Source organism: Crinia signifera, chromosome 8 (genome assembly GCF_055691185.1).
Source record: "Crinia signifera chromosome 8, ASM5569118v1, whole genome shotgun sequence".
Classification (NCBI taxonomy): Eukaryota; Metazoa; Chordata; class Amphibia; order Anura; family Myobatrachidae; genus Crinia; species Crinia signifera.
Genome location: NC_139224.1, coordinates 151,877,042 through 151,897,039, shown reverse-complemented (window position 1 = coordinate 151,897,039; position 19,998 = coordinate 151,877,042). Strand labels below are relative to the sequence as shown.

At 47.4% G+C, this 19,998-nt stretch overlaps 1 protein-coding gene across 2 annotated transcripts in view; it reads left to right on the top strand.

Annotated features, from left to right (window-relative positions):
• Positions 1-1,050: 1,050 nt before the first annotated feature.
• The window catches only part of LOC146026605 (vitamin D3 hydroxylase-associated protein-like), a 35,805-nt gene continuing 16,857 nt past the window's right edge, over positions 1,051-19,998 (top strand). For both annotated transcript variants that reach the window (XM_083157416.1, XM_083157417.1), the window contains exons 1-6: positions 1,051-1,318; positions 11,791-11,904; positions 12,822-12,965; positions 13,439-13,569; positions 16,824-17,030; positions 19,320-19,360. In XM_083157416.1, the coding sequence (XP_083013542.1) occupies positions 1,112-1,318; positions 11,791-11,904; positions 12,822-12,965; positions 13,439-13,569; positions 16,824-17,030; positions 19,320-19,360 (844 nt within the window). In that variant the 5' untranslated portion in view covers positions 1,051-1,111. The remainder of the gene's footprint in view (positions 1,319-11,790; positions 11,905-12,821; positions 12,966-13,438; positions 13,570-16,823; positions 17,031-19,319; positions 19,361-19,998) is intronic.

Below are 19,998 nucleotides of genomic sequence, written 5' to 3'. Positions count from 1 at the left end.
TAGCTTTAGAGCTCCCTCTGCTCGGCCACACCTCCTCTCCCCCCCCCCCCCCCCCCCCGGCTGTTGTATTACAGTCAGTGGCGCAGGGATGTGACACACTGGGTTGCCGGGGGAAGAGGCGGATTGCCGGGGGCAGGGCCGAGCAGCGGCTGACAGTGCTCGGCGGCTCTGCCCGACCCCGGGAGACAGCGTGGTGGGTTTTTTTTAGGAAGAGCTCCCCCTAAAAAACTCACCCAGTGGGGAGCGCTCCCTAAAAAAAATAAACACCACTGAAGGGGTTAAAAAGTTACTATTAATATTCATTAAATACCCGAATGTCATAAAATAATTATCACCAATTACTGAAACTTTAATAAAGAGTTCCCAAAGCTCTGTAAAGTTTTGACTAGAGCTGCATGGATTAATTTAGGGGGGCAAGGAGTTTATTTGGTATATGGTCATTAGGTTGACATATATAACGTCAACATGCATTGGGTTGACCACTGAAGGTTGACATGGCTTAGGTCGACACGTGTTGACATGGGTTTTTTACTTTTTTTTTATAGCCGACACGTGCTGACAGGCGGTATTTCATGCCCTACCATCCACTAGGGCGTGGAGGGAGAACAGAACAGTGTGCCGAGCGCAGCAAGACGCCGTGCCCGAAGCATGGGATGCGGTACACTTAAACGGTGTCCATGTCGGCCATGTCAACATTTGTCACAAAAAAGTGAAAAACCCATGTCAACCTGTTGACTGTCAATCTAATGCTTGTGTCGACCTTCCAACCATGTCGACCTTAGGCATGTTGACCTATTTTATGTCGACCTTCAGCCACGTCGACCTTCAGTGGTTGACTCAATGCATGTCAACCTAATATATTGGTCGACTCATTGACGCATACCGTTTATTCAGTTTAGGGATGTGAGTGACGCTGTTAGGCCTCTCTGGTTATAATGATCTGACTTACAGGAGAATATCCCAGTGTAAATGCCACTTGTATTATTATAGTTATGTATGTGCTCTGCCTTTAAGGATCCCTACAGGAAGCCTGGCTTGGCACTTGACCAACCTCACGCAGCATAAATCCAGCAGTTGTTTGTCTGCTCCCAGTCAGATCCTGAGTTACACCATGCTGGACAAGCTGAATCGGATCCTCTCAGAGCACTTTCTGGAGTGTAAGCTCTTGGCCACCGTGGGATGTCTCCTGGTTGCATCGTTCTATGGGCTACGCTGGAGGAAGAGACGATGTATCTGCAGAAGGATGGAAGAGGGGAGGAAGAGGAGAGAGGCCAGCGTGCAGTTCATGCAGGAGGCGGTGGTGAAGTTTCACAAACTGGTATCGTATATCCCATAAAGCATTATTATACACATCCCTACAGCATGTCCACAATCCCTGAATCTTCTGTCGGCAGGGAAAGCAGCTTCCATTCCAATCTGTGCTTGTTACATTCACAACATGTGAGATCATGATTTCTATTTTCCAGTCTTCTGATCTGTGTCTGATGCCAACTGGCCCTGTCCCAATCCTTTGACTTCCCAGCTCGGAATGCCCAATGTTTTCCAAACACTCTAAAGTTTAAACTAACTGTCCTTAGTTAAACTCACAAAACATATTCAGCGTACCTGATTTACACTGCACTATGGGTATGTACCAAGCTTACGTACAGAATTAGCTTTGGGTACAATTAGCCAACTGTATAATAATTTATGGTCTGTCCTGCGTCTGAGCGTGCGCAGTGGAAGCCCAGGTGCATGCCAAAGTGGGATGCAGCATCACTGAAGTCTGTGTTATGCAATATACATGAAGGTATCTCCGCCTGCGGTGACACCCCACGTTCTATGTCTCCCCTGCTCTGTGCCACACCCCACATTATAGGTCTCCCCCTGATCTGTGTCACATCTCACGTTATGTGTCTCCCCTGCTCTGTGCCACACCCCACATTATAGGTCTCCCCCTGATCTGTGTCACATCTCACGTTATGTGTCTCCCCTGCTCTGTGCCACACCCCACATTATAGGTCTCCCCCTGATCTGTGTCACATCTCACGTTATGCGTCTCCCCTGCTCTGTGCCACACCCCACATTATAGGTCTCCCCCTGATCTGTGTCACATCTCACGTTATGTGTCTCCCCTGCTCTGTGCCACACCCCACATTATGGGTGGGGTGTACTAAAGAATAAATGCTATAACACCCTGTTTACTGGGTTTTTACTGCTCAAGGTGGGGCATCACTGTGTAGGGTTATGCCAGCTGTAGCTGGCATAACCCCATAGAAGCATATGACTCCTCTTCCCAGAGCTGCTGTGTGAGGGATCCAACCACTGCCCCCAGCGTCTCTGACCCAAATGTCCAGGAAGCGTTGGGGATCGCAAGGGGCAGTTCTTATTGGGAGAGCTGCCCTTTGCATTGCTCATCGCATATGTCAGTACATTGTGACGATGGGTGGCGGGGTCTCCCACTGCTGCTTGGTACATCCGGACCATTCTGTCTCCCCTGCTTTATGCCACATCCCATATTCTGTCTCCCCCTGCTCTGTGTCACACCCTAAATCCTCACTCCCCTGCTCTGTGTCATAGAACCCACATTATCTGTCTCCCCTACTCTGTGCCACACCCTTCATTGTAGCCCCCTGATCTCTGACACACCCCACATTCTGTATCTCCCCTGCTGTGTCACTCCCCAAATTCTGAGCCTCTCCTGTTACACCAATGATTGTGTCCCACCCCCGATCTCTGACACACCACACATTCTGCATCCCCCCTTCTCTGAGTCTCATCCCAAATTCTGTGGCAACCCTCCTTTGATACACCCCAACTTCTAAACCTCTGCTGCTCTGTGCCACTCCCCTGATTGTAACCCCCCCCCCCCCCCACGATCTGTGTCTCACTTGATCTGTGTCACACCCCATATTCTGTCTCCCCCTGCTCTGTGTCACCCCCCATATTCTCTGTATCCCCTGCTCTGTGTCACACTCCATATTCTCTGTATCCAGGGCCGGCGCCACCACTAGGCAAGTTTAGGCATTTGCCTAGGGCGCCGGCCACTGGGGGGCGGTAGTGAGCTGTAGCCGGGGAGAAGAAGCAGCAGCAGCAGCCAGCAGGAAGCTATGCTGCTGACGCTACCGCAGAGGAGAGCACGGAGAGGCTGCCAGGCCTGCAGAGAGACAAAGCATTTTGTGAGTAACTCTACTTATTTGGACCCCCACCGTCCCCGGCCCGTCCCCCCGCCAGAGCCCGCCCGCGTACTAGCCAGCTGCTGCACTGACAGACAGACCCCCAGTTAATAACTGAATCCCCAGTTATCAGGCCTGCCTGCTACAGCGGGAAACTTCGTAGCCCCTGTCAGTCAGTCAGCTGCCTGTCAGCGTTAATCCCCTGCCCGCCTTCCCACCCTGGACGGTCTGGACCGGACATCGACACACATGATGATGCGGGCGGCAGAGCAATGTACTGACTTTGGCGAGTGGCGGAGCCGCCGCAGCCCGCCCGCCCAGCTACTTAGCGAATGTGTTTCACTAAGCAGCTGGGTGGGCGGGCGCTCCTCCACCTGCCGGAGTCAGTACATTGCTCAGCCGCCCGCTTGTGTGTGTCGGTGTCCGGTCCAGACCGTCCAGGGTGGGGAGGCGGCCAGGGGATTAAGTAACGCTGACAGGCAGTTGACTGACTGACAGGGGCAACAAAGTTTCCCGCTGTAGCAGGCAGGCCTGATAACTGGGGATTCAGAACTGTCTGTCTGTCAGCGCAGCGGCTAGCTGGTACACGGGCGGGCTCTGTGGGGTATGGATGAAAACCGGACAGGACAAAACCCCCGGTGTGGTGTATATAGTTCCTATTGCTGTGTAAGTATCCCGTGGAAGGATATAACAGATCTTATTTTCTTGTGTATAAGTTGGCGTATGAATACCTGTAATGTAGTAGTTCCTGCCCTGCAGTTTAGGAGTAAAGAAGCATGCTGAACTTCCTGTGTCCTCCTTCATGAAGGTTTGATATAATATAAGTTACAGACTTAACACTGGCGACGAGGATAAAACCTATTCTTCAGTATTGCTCCAGTGATCAGTGGAATGCCAAAGGACTGACTCTACACAATTGTGGGGTGAAAAAGGGCAGCACATGCAGACAGCCATCACTGAATACAGGAGCACGTGAGTTCTATCATTCTTTCTATACAGAAGAGAGGAAAGAGGACATTAAGGCAAGATGTCAGGATATATTGGCACAATAGCTGCTTTTGATGGTGCTATAGAGGACTGGGCTACATATATTGAGAGAGTGGAATTGTACTGTGATGCTAACTGTGTGCAGGCTGACAAGAAAGTAGCAGTCTTACTAAGTGTGATGGGGGCCAAAACATACAGTTTACTGAGGAGTTTAGTAACACCTGAGAAGCCAGCCACCAAGTCATTCACTGACATTGTGGACATTTTACAAAAGCATCTAAACCCAAAACCATTAGTGATTGCTGAAAGATTCAGGTTTCACAGAAGAAATCAAAGTGAAAGTGAAAGTGTGTCTGAGTACATTGCTGCATTAAGAAAGTTATCTGAACACTGTGAGTTTGGAGCAGGGTTATCAGATGCCTTAAGAGACCGATTGGTTTGTGGGATGATAAGTACAAATACACAAAAGAAATTGCTGGCTGAGCCTAAACTGACCTTAGAGAGTGCACTATCCATAGCTATTTCAATGGAGACTGCAACCAGAGATGCATCAGAATTGCAACAGAAGGCTCCAGAATGTTCTACCACTCCAATTCATTGGAATCAGAGACAGCCCTGTGCCTGCTGTGGGAAGTCCTCACATGAAGCCAGTCAGTGCTGGTTTAAAGACAAAGTATGTCGAAATTGTAAGAAAAGAGGCCATATTGAAAGGACATGTCAGTCGGGGAAAACACCCAACCGCTCAAAAGCATATAAAGCCTCTGGGAGAAAATATACAACACCCCAGGTGCATAAGGTAACCGACAATGAATCCGACTCTACTGATAGTACTGGGACAGAAAAAGGCTTAGGCAGCCTAGATGTGCACTCTGTAACGTCAAAAGAGTGCCAAGTGATGTGGGTCACCTTAAAAGTAGCAGGTATTGACTTAAAAATGGAATTAGACACAGGCGCTGCTCTGTCAGTGATAAATGCAAAGGATTACAAACGCTTATTTGCTACAATTCCTTTGAAGAAAACATCAGTGAATCTCCGCACATACACGGGCGAACTGGTGTCTCCACTGGGAAAGATAAAGGTTTCTGTGAAATACAAAGGCAATAATCATAAACTGTATTTATACGTACTTCCACAGGGTGGGCCGGCACTATTGGGTCGTGATTGGATAAGGAAAATTCAACTTGACTGGCATTCCATTCACACGTTACAGTCTACCACCTCCAATGTATCTAGCAGTGATGCAGCTACTAAAGGGCTCTCAAAACTGTTGGATGCTGTACAATCCATTTTCCAAGAAGGAATTGGCACATTAAAGGGCATCAAGGCGAATATAGAGGTGGATCCACAGGCAGTTCCAAAGTTTCATAAAGCTCGTACAGTACCATATGCTATTCGACCAAGGGTTGAGAAGGAATTACAGAGATTAGAAGACACTGGTATACTCTCCCCCGTGGAATGGAGTGAATGGGCTACGCCTATAGTTCCAGTAGTAAAGAAGGATGAAATGGGAAGTATCCGAATTTGTGGCGATTTCAAGATGACAATAAATCCAGTGCTACGAACCGTACAGTATCCTTTGCCCAAAATAGAGGACATCTTTGCATCTCTTTCAGGGGGTGACCGCTTTTCCAAAATTGATCTAGCTCAAGCGTACTTACAGATGGAAATTGAGGAAGCGTCCAAGAAATATCTTACCATCAACACACACAAAGGCTTATTACAATATAACCGTCTTGTGTTTGGACTATCTTCAGCCCCAGCACTATGGCAGAGATCAATGGATATAGTCCTACAAGGAATACCAGGAACACAATGTTACCTGGATGACATAATTGTAACAGGCAAAGATGACGTGGACCATCTAAATAATTTGGAGAAAGTATTAAATCGACTACAGGAGTATGGACTCAGAGTAAATAAAAACAAATGTGCATTTTTCCAAGAAAGCATTTCCTACTGTGGACATGTAATCGATAGAGAGGGTCTACACAAGTCGGCTGACAAAATTGAAGCAGTACTGCAAGCACCCCGGCCCCAGTCTGTGTCGCAGCTAAGATCTTACTTGGGTCTAGTCAATTATTATCACAAGTTCTTACCAGACATCTCCACAGTCCTACACCCACTAAATGCCTTATTACAGAAAAGTGCTCGTTGGAAGTGGACAAAAGACTGTGAGGAAGCTTTTGCAGAAACAAAAAGATTGATTACATCTGATAAAGTCCTTACTCATTTTGATCCAACACTGCCGATCAGACTGGCATGTGATGCCTCACCATATGGCATTGGAGCAGTGTTGTCACATCAACTAAGAGATGGAAGTGAGAAACCAATTGCATTCGCCTCACGGTCCTTGACTGCAGCAGAAAAGAATTATGCTCAAATTGATCGAGAGGCCTTAAGTCTAGTATGGGGAGTGAAGAAATTTCATCAATTTTTGTACGGACAAAGGTTCACATTAGTAACTGATCATCAACCATTGGTGTCAATTTTTAACCCCCAAAAGGGAGTTCCAGTCATGACTGCTGCTCGTCTTCAACGTTGGTCATTATTCCTGGGTGCACACTCATATGACATTGAGTTTAAAGGAACAAAACTACATGGCAACGCTGATGGTCTATCACGTTCTCCCTTGCCCCAAGGCAATGAAGCCAGTGACCAAGATGACCTGGACATTTATCACAATATGTTAATAGAACAGCTACCTATAACCAATGACATGATCAATCGGGAAACAAGGAAAGACCCAGTCTTATCTAAAGTAATGGAATTAACTCTCAAAGGTTGGCCTAAACATGGCAATGCTCAATATTATGGTTTTTCAGCCAGGAGGGATCAACTTTCTGTCTGTCAAGGAACTCTGCTGTGTGGTTCCAGAGTGGTAATACCGCCCAAACTGAGAAAAAGAGTGTTGGAAAATTTACATGAGGGGCATCTGGGCACAGTAAAAATGAAGAGTCTTGCTAGAAGCTATGTGTGGTGGCCAGGAATCGATGGGCAAATCGAAACATTGACAAAAGGATGTGAAGGGTGTCAAGGAGTTCAAAATTCACCATCCACAGCCCCGCTGCACCCCTGGGAATGGCCATCATCTCCATGGCAGCGGGTACATATCGACTTTGCTGGTCCATTCATGAATTGTATGTTTCTTATTGCAGTGGACGCTCATTCAAAATGGCCAGAGGTAATAAATATGAAATCCACTACATCTGAGAAAACAATTGCTGTTCTGCGAACCATCTTTGCCAGAAATGGTCTACCAGAGCAAGTATGCAGCGACAATGGACCACAATTCGTGTCGAATGAATTCAAAAAGTTCATGCGAGATAATGGCATTAGACATTTCACATCAGCTCCACACCATCCAGCCACTAATGGTTTGGCTGAAAGATTTGTACAAACATTCAAAAAGGCTATCAAGTCCGCACACCAGGAACATCTGCCTTTACAACATAAGATTGACAACTTCCTTTTCATATATCGTAGAACTGAGCACTCTACTACTGGTCAACCGCCTGCTGTGCTGTTTATGCAGCGAAACTTGCGGTCTCAATGGGACTTGATAAAACCAGATGTGAGAAGAAAGGTACAAAACAAACAGTTTCAAACTGTTTACCAGAAACCTACACGATCCTTCGACATTGGTCAAGAGGTGCTTGTCCGTGACTACAGAGGAGACAAATGGCAACCGGGCATAGTTTCTTCAAAATCTGGCCCACTGATGTATGTGATTGAAGTTGGAGGGGAATTGTGGCGTCGACACATTGATCAAATAATTGAGGCCAGGAGGCAGATGACTTGTGAGTCGGAATCTGGACACAGCCAAGCTAGTGATGTAGGGGTTTATGTTTACCCCCATGGGCCTGGTACAGAGACTGTTCCTGACACTGAGGAAAATGGATACCCCTCTGGGTTGACTACGGAGACTGTTCCTATGTCTAGAATGGAGTCACCTGGACAAGAGGTTCCCCTAGTGACAACAACTGACCCTGAACCTTCTGGTGTGACTTCAGTGGAACAGACTGTCGCTAGGGAATTTAAACATCGTTACCCAGACAGAGTTCGTAAGGCACCCCAAAGGCTTGATTTGTAGCCTTCTGGGGTAACATATACCTTGTGTAGTGCTACATTTACAAATTGTCTGCTTTTATCTAAGTTGGGAGGAGTGTGGTGTATATAGTTCCTATTGCTGTGTAAGTATCCCGTGGAAGGATATAACAGATCTTATTTTCTTGTGTATAAGTTGGCGTATGAATACCTGTAATGTAGTAGTTCCTGCCCTGCAGTTTAGGAGTAAAGAAGCATGCTGAACTTCCTGTGTCCTCCTTCATGAAGGTTTGATATAATATAAGTTACAGACTTAACACCCGGACCATACAACAAACTCTGCATTTTGGAGCTTGTAGCCTCCGGTCCGGGGGGTGTCCTGTTCGGAGGGCTGCCTGTCACACCTGTCACCAAGTAGAGTAGGAGGGGGTAGAATAAACCCTCCCTGTATGGTCCGGGCATGTAGCAAAAACCGGACGGTCCGGACCACACGGGGAGGCTGTAATCTCCCCTACCCCATGTCCCTGGTGATAGCTATAATAGGGAGCCCCCCGGACAAGACACCCCCCGGAGAGGACACCCCCCGGACCGGACCCTACAAGCTCCGGACTGCAGATTTTGATGTCCTGTCCGGCGGTCCGGAGTTTAGTCCTGTCCGGTTTTTACATAGTCCCGGCTCTGTGTGTTAAACAGTGAGTCAGTGGATCTAAAATTTTAAAAGAACCTGCATTTGCTCATGGGGGTGGCCGGGTGCGGTGTGTGTCTGCATGATGCAGACAGTCTGCATCATATATGGTGGCAGTCATTTGTTCATTCTGACTGTGTTATCAGGATTTGAGTCTAGGGTAATGTGTTTTTTTTTTTTTTTTGGGGGGGGGGGGGGGCGGTATCCTGTAGGTTTGCCTAGGGCGCCTAGATGCCTTGCACCGGCCCTGTCTGTATCCCCTGCTCTGTGTCACCCCCCATATTCTCTGTCTGCCCCTGCTCTGTGTCACACCCCATATTCTCTGTATCACCTGCTCTGTGTCACCCCCCATATTCTCTGTCTGCCCCTGCTCTGCGTCACACCCCATATTCTCTGTATCACCTGCTCTGTCGCACTTAACATTCCGTGTCTCATCTGCTTTGTGTCAAACCCCACATTGTAGCTCCCCCTTATCCGTTTCACACCCCACATTCTGTCTCCTGGTGGTATGAAATGGTATATATCAACCTTATCAACCTTCAATATACAAATATTTCATTTATCAGAGTAGAGGGAGACAGAACAAAACAATACAACACTGTCCGCACGGCGCACGCTGATCTCAGCCAATCAGCGTGCGGACAGTGTTTTCACAACAGAAGCGCTTCCGCATAGCCCGGCGGAAGCGCTCGTTATTTCTTATTGAGTGCAGGGACCCCCGCTGCCTCCGCCAACAGCGTGACCCAGGTTATCTTACTTGGGTCACATAAAAGAACCAGGAATGTCATCTCCAAGCACCGGCAGATCATGCAGTCTGCACCTGAGTGCAGTCTCAAAAGGGACAACCCAGGTTCAGCCTGCAGCAGTGTGAACATGGTTTCAGTTGCTATGTTCAATAACCCAGTTTGGACCAGAGTTTCAGTGTGAAACTAGACCAGTAGCCCCATCATCACCTCTGTCATCTGTCTACAGCAGGTCTGGCCAAACCGGTCCTCGAGATCTAGCAACAGTCCACGTTTTCCAAATCACCTAGCTGGTGCACAGCTGTAGTCATTACTAACCAGTGGCGGGCTGGGCCGGGGGGCAGGGTGCAACATGCCCCCCGGGCTGGTATGTATTGCTGTGTCCTGGGCCTGGCTTTGTGTGCCTGGCGGCTAGGTCATGCAGAAGATGGACAGTAGAGCTCAGCTTGCGGCTCCCGGGTAGAGAATGCCGGTGCCAGCCCTGAGAGCCTCCGGGAGCAGCAGCAGCTAGTCAGGAGGCTGGCAGGTACTGCTGGTAGAGCTTGCGTGCCTCCTGACAGCCGAGCTCTACTGTCCTTCTCCTGCTCGATCAGCCAGGACCGGGAACAGTGGGTTTAAAGGGGACAGCTTTGCCGCTCACCTCCCCCTGCTCAGCCCTGCTCTCAGGTCCCCGGCCACACTGCTCACAGCCGGCTGTGTGAGGGAGGCAGGCACAGAGGACGCTTCCTGCCCGGTGATCTGCACTGTAATACTTAGTGACTCTGAGAAGCTGGGAGGCTAAGCGTGCTGTCCTCAGGGAGCAGCCTGCCACACTACACTAGGAAAAAGGTAAATTTGTGTGTGCTGGGGATTGAATATTGGAGGCCCAGGGAGAGTGCTGGGGGGGTTTGCTTTAAGTGTGTACATTGAACAGGGTGGGAAAACACTGTGTAGAGTGGACACTGAGTGGATTGTGGGCGGTGCTGTGTGGCAGTAGCTGAAGTAGGGATTTGCATCATTTTAGCCCCTTGTCCTCCCCGCAGACCCACAAAATTTGGGATTTCATACAGCGGAGAAGGGGGAAGAGGGGGCTGCAACTCAGTGATTCGGGAGACTTTCCCACCATCTTGGGTGGGGGTCGCCGGGCCGTTTACTAATGTTGGCCCCCTGGGCTGAAAGTTGCCAGCCAGCCCCTGTTACTAACTGTCACATTCCCCAGATCACCTAGCTGGTGCACAGCTGTAGTCATTACTAACTGTCACATTCCCCAGATCACCTAGCTGGTGCACAGCTGTAGTCATCACTAACTCTCACATTCCCCAGATCACCTAGCTGGTGCACAGCTGTAGTCATTACTAACTGTCACATTCCCCAGATCACCTAGCTGGTGCACAGCTGTAGTCATCACTAACTGTCACATTCCCCAGATCACCTAGCTGGTGCACAGCTGTAGTCATCACTAACTCTCACATTCCCCAGATCACCTAGCTGGTGCACAGCTGTAGTCATCACTAACTGTCACATTCCCCAGATCACCTAGCTGGTGCACAGCTGTAGTCATTACTAACTGTCACATTCCCTAGATCACCTAGCTGGTGCCCAGCTGTAGTCATTACTAACTGTCACATTCCCCAGATCACCTAGCTGGTCCACAGCTGTAGTCATTACTAACTGACACATTCCCCAGATCACCTAGCTGGTGCACAGCTGTAGTCATTACTAACTGTCACATTCCCCAGATCACCTAGCTGGTGCACAGCTGTAGTCATTACTAACTGTCACATTCCCCAGATCACCTAGCTGGTGCACAGCTGTAGTCATTACTAACTGTCACATTCCCCAGATCACCTAGCTGGTGCACAGCTGTAGTCATTACTAACTGTCACATTCCCCAGATCACCTAGCTGGTGCACATATGTAGTTATTACTAACTGTCACATTCCCCAGATCACCTAGCTGGTGCACAGGTCTAGTCATTATTGTGACATTATCAAACCTGCTGCATTCATTCCTACTATAGATCCACAGGCTGCCTGAGACACATGAACTGTTGGTAGATCTTGAGGACAGGTTTGGCCACGCCTGGTGTATGGACTCAAGCTAAAGAAAAAGTGCTGAAAGTCAGGTTATGAACTTCTAGTTTAGTGACCCAGCACCCTGTCTCTCTAACTGCTTGCAATTTCTACAATTCTTCCAGAACCCAAGAGTGGACAATGATGCGATCCTGAGCCTGACGCTGACGGAATTGTCAGAGAAGCTGCAGGACGGGTCCCTCTCTCCAGAGACTGTCCTGCAGGCCTATGTTGAGAAGGTCAGAGACCAGGGTTCTTATAGTCCTCATATGGCTACACAGGAATGGTGTTGCGGAGGAAGTTGATGTGTTTTGTAGGTGGCTGTTATGGTCGGTGGAATGTATTGTGGTGTTGAGTGTGTTGTCTTGGTGGGTGTATTGTGTTGACGTATTTTGTGCCCTGGTGGATAATATATATTATACTTGGTGGGGTTGTTCATGAGGTGTTGGGTGCATTGTGATTATGCTTGGTGTGTTGTGGTGAATGAGTGTGTTTTGTTAGTTGCTGTATTGTGTGTGTGTTTTTGGTGTGGAGGGTTGTGTTGTGCATGTTGCGGTGGTGGGCAGGTGTGGGTATTATGTGCAGTTCCTAATATGCCATGCGGAGTATTATGGGTAGATTTCTGTTTCTGTTTTCTTACTGGGTGTGGGTATTATGCCTGGTTGGGTGTGTTGTGATAGGTGGGGTGTGATAGTGGTGGGTATGTTATTCTTAGTGGGGTGTATTTTGTTTATTATGCTGGTGGGCTGTGTTTTGGTAGGTTTATCCTTCATATGGAACTTTGTCTACAGCAATGGTCTGATAAGTCCTGCCGGCCTCCTTGCTGATGGACCTTCCTCCTCACTCACAGCTTCGGGGCTATGTAGCAACAGCCTAATGCAGGACCTATCCCTGAAAGCTCCTACAACGGGCTACCGGGTGCAGTCACCAATATTCTAAATGGGGAAGGAGGCAGCGACTGTTGTCTGAACCGGTGTACAAAGCACCACAAATGTAGCCTGTCAGTTTACCCCAAAGGTTGACCCCATCTTCAGATGGCCTATGGGGACATTTTCTCATAAGAGATGTTCCTCAACCTCCATCCTCTGGTGAAGTGTTTCAGAGAATGTCTAGATAGAATACTCGGTTCTAGACTCTGGGGAATGTCTTCTCACAGGCTCTGGAAGTCAACGACAATCTGAACTGTGTGACCGAATTTCTGTTGGACTGTGATGCTCAGCTCAAAGGACTGAGAGAGAGAGAAGAAAAGGGTCCATTGTACGGAGTCCCCGTCTCTATAAAGGAACAAGTCAATTATAAGGTAATTCTTATACTCTGTGTACTCTGATTATGTGGACCACACTCACCTCTATTGATTCTACTAAGAGGCAGATCCTAATTATTAGATTGTAAGCTCTTTGAGGAAGGATATCAGAAATACATTTAGTTTGTTTGAAAAAACATTAAAATTCCATGAGGTTTATGGCAAACATGTCCTTAAATATCTTATCAATGCTGAGGAATTCCTTCATTGAACATACTGTACTTGTGTTCATGAAAGCTCTACCCCTGGCATTTCCAAACTGTGGCCCTCCAGCTGTTGTAAAACTACACATCCCAGCATGCCTTGCCATAGTTTTAGCATTCCCTAATAGCAAAACTGTAGCAAGGCATGATGGGACTTGTAATTTCACAGCAGCTGGAGGGCCATAGTTTGGACATGCCTGGTCTACCCTAACAACCTGTGGTAAAGCATGGGCACCCTTTTGCCAAATCCTCTTGTTTCAATTTCAGGGCTATCCTTCCACGTGCGGCCTGGTTCAGTATCTTGATGAGGTTGAGGAGGACAGCATCATCGTGAAGGTTTTGAAGAAACAAGGAGCCATTGTGTTTGCCAGGACAAATGTTCCCCAGGCTCTCTTTTGGTGACTAAAAATCAGAGAATCTGATATTTTATTTGTGTGTGGTTCCTTACCACAGGTCTATGTGATGTGGGTTACACCAGGCTCAGACGTCCTCTCCCCTGTGAGTTGGAAAGAGGCCCATTACATGAGTCTTAGAACCAGGCTGAAAATAGGGCACCACAATTCCATCAGAACAGATCACAGCACAAATTACATTACATGGGCACCAGGTGACTTTCTGCTGCTGAACTTCTCCAGTTTGTACTTTGTAACTTCAACAAAATCCAATAGTCTAATGGCGCTATTAGCCATTATCCATGACATGGAAATAGTCACTCTCCCCTGTCCTCTATATGAACAATCTCATATGATGCATCAAGACATAAATACATTCACTGGATCTGTGTCTATTCTCTCTCTCTCTCTGGGCGGTATTCAATGAGAATACCTGCGAGGTGCAGCGAATCCTTTTTAGGATTCGCTGCACATTCGCCACGTTCCGGAGCTCCGGTATTCAACGTGTCAGGGGCTCGCTGCCCCTGACTGGCGAATATGAGCTCCTGCGGCGATTACCGCAGGGAGCCTGAGGACGGTGCCAGGCAGAGAGATGGTAGTCTCTCTGCCTGCCCCAGAACTTTGTGGGGGGTAGGTGGGCTCCCCGGGTGCCAGGCAGCACAGGCTGCCCCCCGGGGGTGCCAGCAGGGGAGCGTATATTCACTACACACGATCGTAACGATCGGGTGCAGTGAATATATGAATATGTAATGAGCGGCTCGGCACCGGCGCCCCCTGCTGGATGCTGTGTAAAAAAAAAATATATATATATATATTTTTTTAAATTAAATATATATTCATGTGCTTACAGCACATGAATAAAAATAGCATGCCCCTCCTCAGAATAAAATTCCTGATTTTTTGACACCAAATGTAAAAAACAAAACACTTTATTTTAAAAGTTCACAGTCCACTTCTCCATAAAAAGATAGCGATTGCTACACGGTGAATCATGGCGAAAAAAACCTTGAAATGTATTCGCCATGTGGTCATTGAATAGGGTGATTCACCGTTTTAGTCAGAAATTCGCCAAACAGCACAAATTCGCCATAAAAACATGGCGAATCAGGCTCATTGAATACCGCCCTCTGTCTCTCTCTGTGTGTGTGTCTCTCTCTCTCTCTCTGTCTCTCTCTGTCTCTCTCTCTCTCTCCCAGATGTATCCAGCTTCAAAAAGTGATAAAATGAAGAGTGATAACAGCCAGCCAATTAGCCCCTAACTGTTATGTTTCAGACTGTGTTTAAAAAATGACAGGTAGCAGCTGAGTGGCTGGCTGTTTATTTATTACTGTCCACTTTATCACTTTTTGAAGCTTTCTACATCTGGCTCTACATGAGAAACAATTCATGTCCAAAAACATAATGGTGAGTTAATTGGATTCTGGAATAACAACAACAATGGATATGTGTGTGTAGAGAGAGACTGTAATGCCCCTTTCCCACTGCAGCTAAAAAAACGGTAAATTGCCAATTTTCAGCGCAATTTACCGTTTTAAGGCTGCAGTGGGAAAGTGCCAGAGTTGAAATACCGTTTAAAGCTAAATGGTATTTCAACCCGTTTTTAAAGCAGAGTCCTACACGTTAAAATAACGTTTAAGAGGCAGTGGGAATGCCTCTTAAACGTTATTTAGCCTCCAGGCAGTCCCAGTGCCTGATGAGACCTAGTAGTTCTCACTTTGTGCATGTGTAATGAGTGCACGTGCATAATAAAGAGCTGCTCATTACATATGCGCATATGTAATGAGCGGCTCATTGGTATGCACGTGCACTCATTACATATGCGCAAAGTGAGAACTACTAGTTCTCATCAGGCACTGGGACTGCCTGTACCCTGCATGGACCCCTGCTGCCTCCCCACTGCCCTGCATCCCCGTGCAGGTAAGTACAAGGGGAGGGGAGGTGGGGGCACAGGGCAGGTACGGGGGGTTAGGCAATCTTTACACTTGGGGGGGGGGGGGAGGGAGGGATTAGGCACTCTTTACACTGGGGGGGGGGGGTTAGGCACTCTACATTTTACACGGTTTACTGCAATGGGAATGGTACTTAAATGGTATTTAAAACGGTAATCTGCTGCAGTGGGAATGCTAATACCGTTTTAAATACCATTTAAGATTACCAGTACTTTAAACTGGTCTGCAGTGGGAAAGCAGCTTAAGCTCCACTAGAACAGGGACTAGTGTGAATGGCCAAATATTCTCCATAAAGCGCTGCAGATTATGTCAATAACTGGAAATAAATAATAACTAGCTGATGTGCCTTTTTTTAATCGAATTTTGAAAACTCCCTGCTTAGCAGCTTGCTCGAAATAGCTGTCACAGTTTTCAGACCACCCAGCAGATCACATGTTCCAGGCATAGTTGCCTACCCTCCTGCATTCTGCAGGAGACTCCCTGAAATAACGGAAATCTTCCTCTCTCCCTCATTAGTCTAGCAATCTCCCTCATTTCACCTAGCCCACATTACACTGTTATATCATAGTTACCTACCCTCCTGCATTCTGCAGGAGACTTCCTGAAATAACAGCAATCTCCCTCTCTCCTTCATTAGTCTAGCAATCTCCCTCATGTCACCTAGCCCACATTACACTGTTACATTTTTGGGGAAAAAAGGAATGAGAGATAGATACATTTACACTTAATCAACAGCACCATTTCCCAGCACGTTACCAAGTATAGTAGCTCTTACTAACTGCTCTGGGGCTCATCTACATTTGGATATAAGTCGTTTTAAAATATTTCTCTCAGATGTAGCAGTACACACCCACACTTCTAGGTACCACATTCACAATCTTGTTTCACAATCTCTCCATATATGGAAGTAGACACGCCCTTTGGGTGGAGCATGACACATCCCCTCAATGGGGCGCTGTGCAAAAGTCTACTACCAACTATAATCTCCCTGGAACTAGTTTTCACAAGTAGGCAAGTATGGTTCTAGGTTTGAAAGTAGATGCACAGGGAGAGTTCACTAACTGCCACTATTTTGCAGAGCACAATGGTGAAGTATTGTAAATAGCAGATGGAAGTTTTGCCACAAAACTCCAAAACAAAGCAACCGAGTACAGCTCCAGTACTTTGAAAGTCATCCTTCTGCTGTTAATAATACATAGATGAATAAACTGGTTACCGACAAGGGTCACATGTACTACACTTTCTGAGCGCATACTGTGGTTTTATTACATTATATATGGATTCATAATAAACTATTCTATTGTCTACTAGCCATGAAACCAGTAACCCGATCTATGGATACACACTAAACCCCAATAACAGAGTCAAGTCGGCATCAGGATCTTCCGGCGGGGAGGGGGCATTAATTGGAGGTGGTGGGTCAATTCTTGGTATTGGAACGGACCTTGGAGGCAGTATCCGCCTCCCGTCCAGCGCCTGTGGAATTGCCGGATTTAAGCCAACTGCAAACAGGTTGAGGTAAGTTCTAGATATATGATACATATAATATATAGTTAAACACGCACATACATACATACATACATACATACACACACACACACACACACACACACACACACATATACTGTACACACATATACACTCTGTAGATTAGGAATTATTAGATGTCAATATCCATGAACTTGAATATGAATCATGTGACACCAGTGACATCGCTACTCACCAGATATAAGAAGTTTTTTTTAGGACCTTGTACATTGGTATAATGTCTGTTGTTCTGGACACAGCAGTTGTGACAGGAATCGGCCTTCTGAAATGTTTTGTCATTTAAGAAAACTTTTCCACTGCTTTACTACTGACCCTTTTCTCTATATTCAAATACATGTTTCATGGGTGCCAGGGCTTTCAGGCACACACCACCTGCAGCCAGCCACTCCTTCACCCCAGCACTCTTTCTACCTTCTTCCTCCAGCGCTGGCCACAATAACCATAGATGCACAGCACCCTCAGGCCAGCATTCTTTCTGATAGTCTCCTCAAGCACCAGCCCCTGTAACGTGAGCCGCACAGCACCCTCACGCCAGCACTCATTCTGCTTGCCTCCTCCAGCACCAGCCCCTGTAACCAGAGCCACACAGCACCCTCACAGCAGCACTCATTCTGCCTGCCTCCTCCAACACCAGCCCCTACAACCAGAGTCGCACGACACTCGCACACCAGCACTCATTCTGCCTGCCTCCTCCAAAACCAGCCCCTGTAAACAGTGCAGCACAGCACCCTCAAACCAGCACTCATTCTGCCTGCCTCCTCCAACACCTGCCCCTGTAGCCAGAGTCACACAGCACCCTTACACAGCACTCTTTCTGCCTGTCTCCGCCAACACTGGCCACTGTAACCAGAGCCCCACAGCACCCTCACCAGCACTCATTCTGCCTGCCTCCTCCAACACCAGCCCCTACAACCAGAGCCGCACAACACCCTCACACCAGCACTCTTTCTGTCTGCCTCCTACAGCACTGGCCCCTGTAACCAGAGCTGCACAGCACCCTCACACCAGCAATCTTTCTGTCTGCCTCCTCCAGTATCGCCCCTTGTAGCCAGAGCTGCACAGCACCCTCACCCCAGCACTCTTTCTGCCTGCCTTCTCCAGGGCTAATCCCTGTAACAAGAGCTGCACAGCATCCTCACGCTAGCGCTGTTTCTGCCTGCCTCCTCCAGCTTCCAAGATGCCGCACTGGTCCTTCCCATTACCAGAAGGTAACTGCATGTCCTGAAGACTAGTTCCCAGCTGATACTTGGAGACTGCAGGTGTCAGCGGTATGAGCCAGGGGCAGGCACTCAGGGCCACCCATCTGTCCAAGCCTGGGACTCCAGTCCCTAAAGTTCCTCTCTGATGGCACTCTCCATCACAAAGGGTTATCAGAATCCAGCCTTAAGGCATGTTGGAAATATAATAAGTGACCTGCCACAGCTAGAGTGCAGATTATGGTGAGATACCATCCCCAGACCATCATTTTCTCCCTCAGCAGAGATTAGCCTAGACATCATGATCTGAGGTCCCCATGGCAAAGTTCGGTACTTGTATCCTAGCACGGCGCCCATCGCATACCATAAGCCATTCGATGGTATGCGATTCGATGTTACGTGATGGCAGCCAATGTTATACAATTTTAAATCGTATACCATCGCAATGTATGCCATTGTATGCCATATAAAATGGTATACGATTTAAAATGGTATAAGCACCCTAATGGGTGTTTTCAATGTTAAATGTGCCCCCTATAAGATTATTAATTGTATAAGCACCATATGGGTGCTTACAATGTTAAAAGCACCCCCACACCACCCGTACTATCAACTCCGAGGGGCGGCGATACACGTCCTCCGACCTTTTCATACCCCCACTAGCCAAGTCGGTGTGGAGTTAAATGTAGATAGTGTGGCGAGCGCAGCGAGTCACCGAGCCCGAAGCGTGGCGAGCGGACACAGAATACATGTAAAATAATACGTGTCCCCTCGCGGGGCTTGCTGCGCTCGCCACGCTTCGGGCTCGGTGGCGAGCGACGCTCGCCACACTATCTAAAATCAACTCCACGCTAGGAAACAAGTACACAAAGTTATTTTCTCTATTATGTAGGGTTACTAATGATTCCCACTACTAATTTGTAGCAGGATTTGTAGTCAGAGCAGCAGCTAATAATAATTTCTAGCACAATCTGCTGTCCGGGTAGTTATAGGGTAAATGATGTTCCTGTAGAATACATTAGCCAGGTAAAGGAGATAATTGTAGTATCACTTTATTTTGCAGCATTAATGGCGTCCGTCCGTGTGTTGATGGAATGACTGCAGGTAATTATTTGCGGGCAGATGCAGTAAATTATGGAAATTGCAGCTGATTGGCTGATTTGAATTCCGTGTAATGTGCACACAGGGCATGATCCAGACTTCTACGCAAACCTGATTCAGAAACAACGCCCCCCCAAGCTCTAGTCCCTCCCTGTCAATTAGGGAGAGTCATTTGCAAAATTACGGTGTGCATGCGGCAAACTGCACGACTGATCGCTTATGCGGTCAGTCCTGAATCAGGTCCTTTGTCCATTAAAGATGTATACATTTTTCAAGGTGAATGTCCTACTTGGGTTCAGGGGGTTACTTATTTTATAAATAAGATTTTAGGACTTTTGGAAATGTAACTATTCAGGAAGCAATTACACATTTGGTGCAAGTCTGTGACTCAACTGAATAATGAATAATGCGATAAAAATGTATTACATGTCTGTATTTAAGTATAATAGAGGGTGAGAGCAGTGCAGGACTGTATATCGTGTATTGGGGAGTAAAAGCAGGGCAGGACTGTATATGAATGTAATGGGGTGTAAGAGCAGGGCAGTACTGTAAAGTGCGATGAGGTGTAGGAGCAGGGTATTACTGTATAGTGTAATGAGGTGTAAGAACAGGGCAGTACTGTATAGTGTGATGGGGTGTAA